Source organism: Coregonus clupeaformis, chromosome 40 (assembly GCF_020615455.1).
Source record: "Coregonus clupeaformis isolate EN_2021a chromosome 40, ASM2061545v1, whole genome shotgun sequence".
Classification (NCBI taxonomy): domain Eukaryota; kingdom Metazoa; phylum Chordata; class Actinopteri; order Salmoniformes; family Salmonidae; genus Coregonus; species Coregonus clupeaformis.
This window is the reverse complement of record NC_059231.1, coordinates 24075480-24088662: the sequence shown is the minus strand read 5'-3', so window position 1 is coordinate 24088662 and position 13183 is coordinate 24075480. Positions and strand designations below refer to the sequence as shown.

Genomic DNA, 13183 nt, shown 5'->3' with positions numbered 1-13183 from the left:
ATACAAAAAAACATAAAGATTATAAATTAAAAATGGGATAAAAACATAGGAAGCTATAAGGCTAAACAGTGTGGTTAAGTTTAAGTGCTCAGTCGTAGGCACGTGAAAAGAGAAGTGTTTTTAACCTGGATTTAAAAATGGATAAGTTTGGGGCACATCTAAGATCTTCTGGTAGTTTATTCCAGTTGTGTACAGCATAAGTGCTAAACGCAGCTTCTCCATGTTTAGTTTGGCCTCTGGGCTCTACTAGCTGACCTGTGGTCATGGATCTAAGAGCCCTGCTCTGTTTATATTCTTCAAACATATCAGACATGTACTCAGGTCCTAAACCATTCAAAGATTTATAAACTAAAAGCACCACTTTGAAATCAATTCTGTAACTGACTGGAAGCCTATGTAAAGATTTAAGAACCAGAGTGATGTGCTCCGTTCTCTTGGTCCTGGTTAACATTCTAGCAGCTGCATTCTGAATGAGCTGCAGCCGGAAGGTGGTGAGTGACTCCGCTGTCCTGGCGTCGTGAGGGAGCTTGTTCCACCATTGGGGTGCCAGAGCAGCGAACAGTTTTGACTGGGCTGAGCGGGAACTATGCTTCCGCAGAGGTAGGGGAGCCAGCAGGCCAGAGGTGGATGAACGCAGTGCCCTCGTTTGGGTGTAGGGACTGATCAGAGCCTGAAGGTACGGAGGTGCCGTTCCCCTCACAGCTCCGTAGGCAAGCACCATGGTCTTGTAGCAGATGCGAGCTTCAACTGGAAGCCAGTGGAGTGTGCGGAGGAGCGGGGTGACGTGAGAGAACTTGGGAAGGTTGAACACCAGACGGGCTGCGGCATTCTGGATGAGTTGTAGGGGTTTAATGGCACAGGCAGGGAGCCCGGCCAACAGCGAGTTGCAGTAATCCAGACGGGAGATGACAAGTGCCTGGATTAGGACCTGTGCCGCTTCCTGTGTAAGGCAGGGTCGTACTCTCCGAATGTTGTAGAGCATGAACCTACAGGATCGGGTCACCGCCTTGATGTTAGCGGAGAACGACAGGGTGTTGTCCAGGGTCACGCCAAGGCTCTTCGCACTCTGGGAAGAGGACACAACGGAGTTGTCAAACGTGATGGCGAGATCATGGAACGGGCAGTCCTTCCCCGGGAGGAAGAGCAGCTCCGTCTTGCCGAGGTTCAGCTTGAGGTGGTGATCCGTCATCCATACTGATATGTCTGCCAGACATGCAGAGATGCAATTCGCCACCTGGTTATCAGAAGGGGGAAAGGAGAAGATTAGTTGTGTGTCGTCAGCGTAGCAATGATAGGAGAGGCCATGTGAGGATATGACAGAGCCAAGTGACTTGGTGTATAGCGAGAATAGGAGAGGGCCTAGAACTGAGCCCTGGGGGACACCAGTGGTGAGAGCACGTGGTGCGGAGACAGCTTCTCGCCACGCCACTTGGTAGGAGCGACCGGTCAGGTAGGACGCAATCCAAGAGTGAGCCGCGCCGGAGATGCCCAGCTCGGAGAGGGTGGAGAGGAGGATCTGATGGTTCACAGTATCAAAGGCAGAATTACACAAGTATTGGTCTTCACAAAGTTCGCTGATTCAGTGTTATGAGATATTTTTGTCAGATGTTACTATGGTATACTGAAGTATAATTACAAGCATTCCATAAGTGTCAAAGGCTTTTATTGACAATTACAGTGGGGAATAAAAGTATTTAGTCAGCCACCAATTGTGCAAATTCTCCCACTTAAAAAGATGAGAGAGGCCTGTAATTTTCATCATAGGTACACGTAAACTATGACAGACAAAATGAGAAAGAAAAATCCAGAAAATCACATTGTAGGATTTTTTTATGAATGTATTTGCAAATTATGGTGGAAAATAAGTATTTGGTCAATAACAAAAGTTTCTCAATACTTTGTTATATACCCTTTGTTGGCAATGACACAGGTCAAACGTTTTCTGTAAGTCTTCACAAGGTTTTCACACACTGTTGCTGGTATTTTGGCCCATTCCTCCATGCAGATCTCCTCTAGAGCAGTGATGTTTTGGGGCTGTCGTTGGGCAACACGGACTTTCAACTCCCTCCAAATATTTTCTATGGGGTTGAGATCTGGAGACTGGCTAGGCCACTCCAGGACCTTGAAATGCTTCTTACGAAGCCACTCCTTCGTTGCCCGGGCGGTGTGTTTGGGATCATTGTCATGCTGAAAGGACCCAGCCACGTTTCATCTTCAATGCCCTTGCTGATGGAAGGAGGTTTTCACTCAAAAATCTCACGATACATGGCCCCATTCATTCTTTCCCTTTACACGGATCAGTCGTCCTGGTCCCTTTGCAGAAAAAACAGCCCCAAAGCATGATGTTTCCACCCCCATGCTTCACAGTAGGTATGGTGTCCTTTGGATGCAACTCAGCATTCTTTGTCCTCCAAACACGACGAGTTGAGTTTTTACCAAAAAAGTTCTATTTTGGTTTCATCTGACCATATGACATTCTCCCAATCCTCTTCTGGATCATCCAAATGCACTCTAGCAAACTTCAGACGGGCCTGGACATGTACTGGCTTAAGCAGGGGGACACGTCTGGCACTGCAGGATTTGAGTCCCTGGCGGCGTAGTGTGTTACTGATGGTAGGCTTTGTTACTTTGGTCCCAGCTCTCTGCAGGTCATTCACTAGGTCCCCCTGTGTGGTTCTGGGATTTTTGCTCACCGTTCTTGTGATCATTTTGACCCCACGGGGTGAGATCTTGCGTGGAGCCCCAGATCGAGGGAGATTATCAGTGGTCTTGTATGTCTTCCATTTCCTAATAATTGCTCCCACAGTTGATTTCTTCAAACCAAGCTGCTTACCTATTGCAGATTCAGTCTTCCCAGCCTGGTGCAGGTCTACAATGTTGTTTCTGGTGTCCTTTGACAGCTCTTTGGTCTTGGCCATAGTGGAGTTTGGAGTGTGACTGTTTGAGGTTGTGGACAGGTGTCTTTTATACTGGTAACAAATTCAAACAGGTGCCATTAATACAGGTAACGAGTGGAGGACAGAGGAGCCTCTTAAAGAAGAAGTTACAGGTCTGTGAGAGCCAGAAATCTTGCTTGTTTGTAGGTGACCAAATACTTATTTTCTACCATAATTTGCAAATAAATTCATTAAAAATCCTACAATGTGATTTTCTGGATTTTTTTTTCTCATTTTGTCTGTCATAGTTGACGTGTACCTATGATGAAAATTACAGGCCTCTCTCATCTTTTTAAGTGGGAGAACTTGCACAATTGGTGGCTGACTAAATACTTTTTTTCCCCACTGTATAAAAAAATTATATCATTAATTATCTTTCTCTCTTACTCTCACCGTTTCTTCTTGCTGACGATCATGTCCATGGTCTGAAGAAGTCTCCTCTCCAAGACAAGAATATCACTCTGTCACATTCCTGTAGATAAAGATGTAATGCATCACACAAGCATACATGTAGCGAGGGTACTAAGTTTACTGGTGAATAAAAGGGTATGTCATTTAGGAGTGACGAGTAGAGTACTGTATGTGAGGAGTAGAGTAGTAGGTGTCTATGGGGAGTTAGAGAACGGGATTGTAGGTAACGTAGTTGTTTAATGGTGTTTTTGACTATACAGACTTAGTACACTAACCGTAGGAAGTAGGACATGTAGGTGTAAGGGCAGTTGACAGCACCAAAGCCAGATAGTAGAGCCATCAGAGTGACCCCTATGACCCCAACTAGACTGATCAGCTGCTCAATGGACAGGATACCTGATGTACAGAGATAGGCATAGAATGTAACATTATGTTCAATCACTGTTACAATCCAGTCCCTTCAGATCTATTAGAGGTGCGTATGAGTAGGGGTTGATTTGGAATAGGGCCTTACACACAGCAGGGCTTGACATTAACTTTTTTTGCCACTTGTCCTTTGTACAAGTAGGACTGATTCTTTACTTGTCTGAAAGCTCAAGTCACTTGCTCCCCCCCAAAAAAGGTCTGTAACACCATGGGCCAAAAAGGTGTTGTATGAGGCAAAGAACCACTTCACAAAATAACATTAATTATGATCACTGGTATTGACAATGGAAGGCTGCTGGTCTCTGATCCCATGTATTATACAGTATCTCTTGCCGTTGTGGCCTTGAACAAGGCACTTAACCCCCCACAAAGTAAAATACTGCACTGATAGGCTACTTTATAAAACACATGTGGTCCGTCAACCCTCCATCTGGAGAGCTACTGGGTGTGAAGGCTTTTGATCCAACCCTGCTCAACACACCAGTCAGCTTGTCAAGGTCCTGTTGAGCAGCTGATTTTTTCCAATGTGGTGTGTTCGAGCAGAGCTGAAGCAAAAGCCTGCACACCCAGTAGCTCTCCTGGAATCACATGGAGGATGGTTGGCCAAGCTGCAACATTAAAATTACAACCAAATACTTTATGTCTTTATAAAATAATTCCCTCATTCAATGAACCAGGGATCAAATGGCTAAGGTGGGCGAGGTAGCTAGGTATGATGTAGGTTAAAATATTCAGTGTTCAGGGGAGATCTTGACAGCATAGGAGTTACTTGTCAATTAGGCTATTCTATTTTTGTAACTTCGTCAGAATTACATGGCCAGTATTGAATAGAAGAGAATGCTAGCCAATTTTGAGAGCTTAAGAGACAGTTTCACAACTGTAAGAAAAGAAAAAAAATCCATTGAGCAGCTGAGTATGCAGCATTGGTTTCATCAACTGTGCACGCGTATCAACTGCGTGTCGGCCATTTGCGGTTATACACGAGTGCCGGTGAAAAGTTATTTTAGGACATCGGACATGACAATGACATTAATACACACTAATAGTTAGACATTAATTCATGCTAATAGCCAAATAAATAAAAAGTTCTACATTTGCTTTATGAGTGGTGCGTGACCCTGGGGTGGCAACACATACATTCTAAGTGATTTCTGATTGTTTGATACTGTTAAATTCAACTTCAACCAAGAAATCATTTTCAGCATTTTCATACATTTAAGCATTTCCTGCACTAATTTGAGGTCATTTCCACACTGCAATGTAGGGCTGCACTATATGGGCAAACAATCTAGGCCTTATTTTTAATCAAATGTTGCAATTGTGATTTGACTAGCGATTTAGAGCAAAACACTTGGGTGAACTGTTGGAATCATGGAAATTGAATGATTATTCTAATTCTATAGTTAGAATATAATAGTGGGCACTTTGAATACAGTGTTGTTTGACATGACAACGAATGAAAATGCCAGGAGTTATTGTGACAGGGTAGGAACACAGTGTTAATAAGTGTTTCTTAGGGGACCCTATAATCTTTGGCTACATTGAATGTTTTGTCTTAGCTACTTCATGTAGCTAACATATTCATGCTTTGTGTATTCCTCTTTTATTTAGAAGATACTGTTGCACAAACAACATGCTGATTTAAGTCTACACCATCACTGGTATTATCAGGCTGTATAGCAGGGTTCTCCAACTGGCGGCTGGTTTTATTTGGCCCCCCAGGTTTTCTGTTGGACATAAAAGACTGTAAAAACACCAGGGAATCAGCTCCAAGTGTGACGACCCTCCCACTCTGTCTACCGTATTCTCTCTTTGCTCTTGTTTCCTTATTAGGATGCCGGTGGGCGGAGTTGGGAGGGTCGTCAGCTACATGGGAAACACCTGGGCCGGGTGTGTCCCAACATACATGGACCTCTTCCACATTCATTGAGAAAGACTCTCTCCAGGCAGCTACTTTGACTTTGGTTGTGGTATTTTTGTGGTTTTTTGGTTGTTGCTTTGGCACCTCTCAACACCTTTCCATATTACATTTATGCATGCAAACACTCACTTACACTACTGATGACTGATTACACACACACCATTGTTATTTGATTTAGTTTACTTTAGTTAATAAATATATACTCTGAGTATTCCTTGTCTCCACGTGTCTCCCTTTTGTTACGAACTTGAGCCGGTTCGTGACAAGTGGGGGTTCGTCCGGGATCTTGAACTGGTTGTGTTTGGGAGAACGTGGAGTTAATGTCCAATTCTGTAGGGTCTTTCTTTGTAAATTTTGTTAGTTTGTTTGAGTTTGATAGGCCCAGTATTGGTTGCCTTTGGGTTGTGTACTGCGTTGGAGAGAGTACATTGGTTAGTTTCCAGGCCCTGCCCAGCCTGGAAACTCTTGCTCTACTCGCTGTTGGGACATCGGTCGGAGGTGAGTACAATCGGCTGTGTACCTCAGTGGGAGATTGGGTAGGGTAGTGACATTTGCTACCCGGAGCTATAGCTTTTTCCCCTGATAGGCTTAGTGACGTGTTTTGTTGTGGGATACGTTGGGCATGGTTAAATGTTTGTTATTTTTGTGTGGTGTCTGTGGACTGAGCAGTTGTCTCGGGGGCACATCCGTGGCTGGGGAATCTACCAGCGTGCTGGGGGTTTAATTCCTTGCCAGCGGGCTACAGTGCGTAATTACCCACCGCGAATCTGCACGAAGACTAGGGTTGAGTTATTGTAGGTTTTGGGGAAGCTCCATATCCCATCTCTCTTCTGTGGTGCTCGGTGTGATTGTCATTTCTCTTGTGTCTGGTGTGCTCAGCAGAGGGGTTGAGCGAGATTATTATGATATATATATATATATATAAAAAATGTGTTTCCTGATTATGGCGTCTAATGTAGACGAGTTCATTCGCTTTCCATCAGAAGAACTGTTAGAATTATGTACTAAAGAACAGCTGTTGAAGGTTGCTGAACACTACAAGGTTGAAATTAGTGATAAACGTCTAAAAAATTCTATTAGGTTAATATTGAAGGCCAATTTGATGGAGAGTGGTATTCTTGAAGTTACCACTGGGGCAGCCTCTGCTGAGGACTCGTCGTCTCCCCGATATGTTACAATGACCGCTCCATCGGTTAGTCATAGTAGTCTTCTTTTTGAACAGCAGAAAGAACTGCTTCTGTTACAGCTAGAGCATGAACAAGCTAAAATGGAGCATGATCATGTAAAATATGAAAGGGAATTGGAATTTAAACAGGATATGGAGCGTGCTAAAATCAAGCTGCAACAAGAGCGACTAGAGTTGGTTAGGGAAGGAAAGCTCTCAGGGGAGAGTTTGCTCTGGGAAGGTGATCCAGAGTTACCTAGGGGTCGTTCCTCTTTTGGTCGTAATCCAGACACATTTGAAATTGTTGGGAATTTACGGTTGTTGCCCCAGTTTAATGAAAAGGACCCGGAGACATTCTTTTCGTTGTTTGAGCGTGTTGCTAACGCTAGGAGTTGGCCTGATTCTGATCGCACTTTGATGTTGCAGTGTGTGCTGACTAGTAAAGCGCAAGAAGCATATTCAGCTCTTAGTGTAGCCGACAGTGTTAGTTATGATAAGGTTAAAACGGCTGTGTTACAGAGTTACAAATTGGTCCCTGAGGCTTACCGCCAACGATTTAGAACTTTAAAAAGGGATGATCAGCAGACTCATGTTGAGTTTGCGTGAATATTATCTTCACAGTTTAATCGCTGGTGTTCCGCCTCTGCAGTTATGACTTTCCAAGGGCTGTGTGATCTGATTATGTTAGAACAATTTAAGGACACAATCCCTGATCGTATAGCGACGTACATTAACGAACGAAAAATAAAGACTGTTGCTGAAGCTGCGGTTTTGGCAGATGAATATGTGTTGACTCACAAAAATGTTTTTGCAGAACCCCGTATTCGGAGTGAGTGGGGGCGTTCGCAGAGATTTGGGCCTCGCTCGCCGAGATACTTCGGTTCCCGGGCAGAGTTTCATTCAACTAGGGTTGAGCCTGATACCCGTGGTAAAACTGACTTTGGTCAAGTGTGTCACTACTGTCAAGAATTAGGTCATTGGAAAAATGAATGTCCGATTCTTAGGTCTAGGGGTAAATTCAGTACAGGTGCTTATGGTAAATCGAGTCCTACAGCGTTAGCAGCGCCTGTTCCACATCAGTTCACTCCTGACGCATTGTCTCATGCCCAGAGCCATGTGAAAGGCTATATTGATCCCGACTATTTACCTTTCGTTACGGAGGGTTTTGTGTCTGTTAGGAAGTAAGAACCTAGTGCCAGTAAAGATCCTAAGAGACACAGGTGCCTCTGAATCATTTGTGTTGGAATCTGTGTTACCCTTCTCTGCGGAGACTGATTCGGGGAATAGTGTTCTAATTAGGGGAATAGGTTTGAACACTCCGTCAGTTCCATTGCATAAACTGATGTTGGATTGTGGACTGGTGAAAGGTGAGGTTGTTGTGGGGGTGCGTCCTTCATTGCCTATTGAGGGTATTGACGTGATCCTTGGAAATAACTTGGCTGGGGAGCGTGTGTGGCCTATCGTGTTTCCATCTTTAGTGGTTTCCACTAAGCCTTCAATTGTAGGGATTCCTGATGAGAGTGCGCAGAATTTCCCAGAGGTGTTCTCTGCGTGTGCAGCGACGCGTTCTATGATCCATGACGTCTTGGTCACGGAACTGGCTAACGAGAATACCACAAAGAAGTCTGTTACTGTTTTCCCTGTTATCCCGTTATCTGTATCCCGCTCCGATTTAATCGAGGCGCAACGGACTGACCCTACATTAGAAGAGTTGCGGGACCAAATTGTGCCTGTGGAACAGTTGGGAGATGTCGCACAGGGCTATTTTCTCCAAGAGGAGGTCCTGATGAGAAAGTGGATGTCTCATGGTAGTTGTTTTCTAGGGGAGGCGATTAGTCAGGTTGTGGTACCAGTTAAGCTTCGTGAGTTGGTGCTGACAACTTCTCACAACGACGTTGCTGGGCATATGGGTGTGAGAAAAACCTACAATCGCATATTACGACATTTCTGTTGGCCAAGACTAAAGAGGGATGTTTCTGACTTCATCAAAACTTGTCACACCTGTCAATTAACTGGTAAACCTAATCAAGCTATTAAGCCGGTACCACTGTTCCCTATTCCTGTACTCAGTAAACCTTTTGAGTATCTGATTATTGACTGTGTTGGTCCTCTGCCTCGTTCTAGAAAGGGTAGTAATTATTTGTTGACTGTGATGTGTCAGACCACTAGGTTTCCTGCTGCCTATCCTCTCCGGTCTATCACGACTAAGTCTGTGTTAAAAGCTTTGACTCAGTTTCTCTCACTGTTTGGAATCCCTAAGGTCATTCAAAGTGATCAAGGATCTAATTTCACCTCTAATCTCTTTGGTCAGGTTCTCCAACAACTCCATATTAAACATAACTTGTCTAGCGCCTATCATGCCCAAAGTCAAGGAGCACTGGAACGTTTCCATCAAACACTTAAGTCTTTGTTGAGAGCTTATTGTACTGAGATGGATAAGGATTGGGAGGAGGTGTTGCCTTGGTTACTGTTAGCTGCTAGGGAGGTTTCACAGGAGAGCACAGGTTTGAGTCCAAATGACCTAGTGTTTGGACATAGGGTGCGTGGGCTTTTATCTGTTCTCCAGGATGACTGGAAGTCTCCCAAGCCTCCTCAGTCCCTGTTATCATATGTGTGTGATTTTCGGCGACGCTTGTATGCCGCTGGTGAAATGACTTTAGAGAAGCTATCATCTTCACAGGACAGGATGAAGAGCATATATGATCGCCGAGCTGAGCCTCGTCACTTTAGTCCAGGTGATCAGGTTCTGGCTCTGCTGCCAATTGTTGGTTCTCCTTTTCAAGCCAAGTTTCAAGGTCCATATACAGTGGTGCGCCAGTACACTGAGCAAAATTATCTAGTTGCCACTCCAGAACAGAGGAAAGCACACCAACTGTGCCATGTCAATTTGTTAAAACCCTATTATGCACGTTCCTCTGAGACTGAACAGGGGGGGTCTACAGAGGACAGTAAGGCAGTTATTTTGGCTGATACTGTTTATTCCCTGGGTTCTGGTCATGCTAGGTCTGTGCAGGAGCAGGAAGATGTTTCTGGACCCGACGATTGCATACTGCAGGGTAGATTGAACAATTCAGAGACACTGGAGATTTTAGATAGCCTTCTTACTCATCTACCTGTTGATGGGCGGAAAGAGATGGTTGGTTTGATTCTGAGATTTCCAGGGTTGTTTTCTGATACACCTACACGTACAAACTTAATAGAACATGATATTGACATTGGAGATGCTGACCCCCATCCATGATTTACATTTTGGAAATCTGTTTCCAAGTATTCCCAAGCATAATAGAGAGATGTGATTGTATACAAATAATAATAATTGATTGGATTTATATAGCACTTTTCTAACAACTGAGGTACTCAAAGCGCTTTACATAGTTGGGGGAAACTCACCTCATCCACCAACAAAGTGTAGCATCCACCTTAGTGACGCAGAGTGACCATTTTTGCACCAGAGTTTTCACCACACAGTAGCTATCAGGTGGAGAGGTGAGGAGTGACATATGCCAATTAGGAATGAGGGGGATGATTAGGTGGCCATGATGGAATGTGGCTAGGTTGGGAATTTAGCCATGACACCGGGGTGAACAACCCTACTCTTACAATATGCGCCATGGGATTTTGAATGACCACAGAGACACCCGTTTTAAAGTCTCATCCGAAAGACGGCACCCTACGCAGGACAGTGTTCCCAAAAGTAATCAAGGTTTGAAATGATTGATTTAGTCAAATATTATATCTGTTTAGGCTTCTTGCAGTCTGGCCCCCCGACCATCCAGTCAATAATCTAGTTGATGATCCCTGCTGTATAGCTAGTTACGTTTGCTCTGACTCAGTACATTTATTAGCTAGCTTGTCCATTCTGACATAATTTAGTCTATATTCTTCTTGTCCGACTTTTTTTTTTACTTGTCCTGGGCAAGCGTTAATGTCGAGCCCTGCACAGCAGTGAGAGAGTGAGAATAGGGAGAGGGGGGAGGGTAGGGACTCACCGTGTTTGGGACTGAGAATGGGGAAAGGGTCCCCCAACTTCCAGAAGAAATACATGAAGGTAAACCAGACGACACAGGCAAAGAGCAACTTCTGTCTCTGCACTGAACACAAACACACAATATACACTTCAGAGACTGCATGTGAGAATCCCCAGCAAGAGAGCACCTATCATACACCGTAGCATCAAACATGCAAGGATCAATTAATTTATGCTACAGCTGGACTAATATGAACAAAATGTCACTCACACAGGCGGATGTTGCTGACGACAAAGTAGCCGATGTAAAATGGCACCACGAAAATTAGAACCAGTAGAATCACATACAGGTTGAACTTCCAGTGGAAATACCTGGAACTGAGGGACACAGATACAAGAACGTATATGACACATCAGCTATGTTAGCTGGTTGACGGAGAGCAAAGTATCATACTGAATAAACGTGGTAACGTAAAGATTGAATTAAACCATTGTACTTACCTAGTTTCTAGGGCACCCAGTATCTCAAAGATGATAAGCTCAAACATGGTGCAGGAGAAGGCAAAGGTGATGGAGAACACCACCTGGACCACATACTGCCGTACCTGTTGACCGGAACATGACCATAGGGTTAGATTACGCTGTAGGTGCGGTCATAAAAGATCACTACTGTCTAAGCACCCATGCTGATGTATCAGTAGGTTTCTGTTTCATGCTGGTTCTCACAACTGGTCCTATAGGCAGGTCCAGGAACAGAATGACACCAAGCTATCTAGCTACAGAAATAAAGGCAAGGCAAGTAGACTAGCTAAATGTCATTTTCCACATTTTCTTGTGTTACAGCCTGAATAAATAAAAAAATAAAAAATTGTCACTGGCCTACACACAATACCCCATAATGTCAAAGTGGAATTATGTTTATTGAAGTTTTTTACAAATTAATTTAAAATGAAAAGTATTTCATCAATAAGTATTCAACCCTTTTGTTAGTGCAAGCCTAAATAAGTCCAGGAGTAAAAAGTTTCTTAACAAGTCATATAATAAGTTGCATGGACTCATAATTTTTTTGCAATAATAATTTAGTGTTTTTTGAATGACTACCTCATCTCTGTACCCCACACATACAATTATCTGTAAGGTCCCTCAGTCAAGCAGTGAATTTCAAACAAAGACCAGGAAGTTTTCCAATGCCTCGCAAAGAAGGGCACCTATTGGTTGATGGGTTAAAAAAAAACAGCAGACATTGAATATCCCTTTTGTCCTGAAAACAAACTGTTATGTTTGCTTGTAATCATTAAGGACTGGGTAGTTTTTCAGGATAAAAAAGAAACGGAATGGAGCTAAGCACAGGCAAAATCCTAGAGGAAAACCTGGTTCTGTCTGCTTCCACCAGACACTGAGAGATGAATTCAACTTTCAGAAGGACAATAACCTAAAACACATAGCCAAATCTACACTGGAGTTACTTAACCTGAAGACAGTGAATGTTCCTGAGTAGCCAAGTTACAGTTTTGACTTGAATCTACTTGAAAATCTATGGCAAGACCTGAAAATGGTTGTCTAGCATTGATCAACAACCAATTTGCCAGAGCTTGAAGAATTTTGAAAAGAATAATGGGCAAATATTGCACAATCCAGGTTTGGAAAGCTCTTAGAGACTTACCCAGAAAGACTCACAGCTGTAATCGTTTCCAAAGGTGCTTCTACAATTTATTGACTCAGGGATGTGAATTCTTATGTAAATGAGAAGTATGTATTTCATTTTCAATACATTTGCTAAAATGTCTAAAAACATCTTCACAACTTTGTCATTATGGGGTATTGTGTGTATAATTTTGAATTCAGGCTGTAACGCAATAAAATGTGGAATAAGTCAAGGGGTATGAATACTTTCTGAAGGCACTGTAGCAGTATTTGTGTAGTTAGTAACTAATATAACATACCTCATAGTCTTTGAACAGCTGCCGCACGAAGAACAGCCACCCAAAGCCAAAGAACAGCACCTGGGAAGAGAGTTGGAAGATTTTCCCGTTAGATAACTTGCACCAGACAGTGTATGTTCAAACATCCTAGCTGGCTAAGCAACAAGATCTAACAAACGTTAGTTCTTACTGTACCTGTAAAGTGAACATGATCACTGAATCCATAAGAAACGACATTTTGATCAGGAAACCACGGCCTAACATCTATAGAATACTTCCAGTTCAAATATTCTACATTCAGTTCATGTCTAACACAAATACAAATATCAACTAACACGTGAAAACGTGGTTATTTTGGTGTTATTTGCATTGAGTAAACGCGTAGTTGATCTGTCAACTTGCTGGACTGTGGTGTACGTCATCAGAATCAGCGGG

At 43.3% G+C, this 13183-nt stretch overlaps 1 protein-coding gene across 1 annotated transcript in view; it reads right to left on the bottom strand.

Moving 5' to 3' along the window:
* Positions 1–13183, bottom strand: part of si:ch73-390b10.2 (Golgi pH regulator) — a 19270-nt gene extending 6087 nt beyond the window's left edge. Inside the window, exons 1-7 of the mRNA XM_045212032.1 lie at positions 12944–13183; positions 12770–12829; positions 11328–11431; positions 11098–11204; positions 10849–10950; positions 3623–3743; positions 3405–3408 (exon numbers count right to left, since the gene is read on the bottom strand). Of these exons, the coding sequence (XP_045067967.1) occupies positions 3405–3408; positions 3623–3743; positions 10849–10950; positions 11098–11204; positions 11328–11431; positions 12770–12829; positions 12944–13012 (567 nt within the window). The 5' untranslated portion in view covers positions 13013–13183. The remainder of the gene's footprint in view (positions 1–3404; positions 3409–3622; positions 3744–10848; positions 10951–11097; positions 11205–11327; positions 11432–12769; positions 12830–12943) is intronic.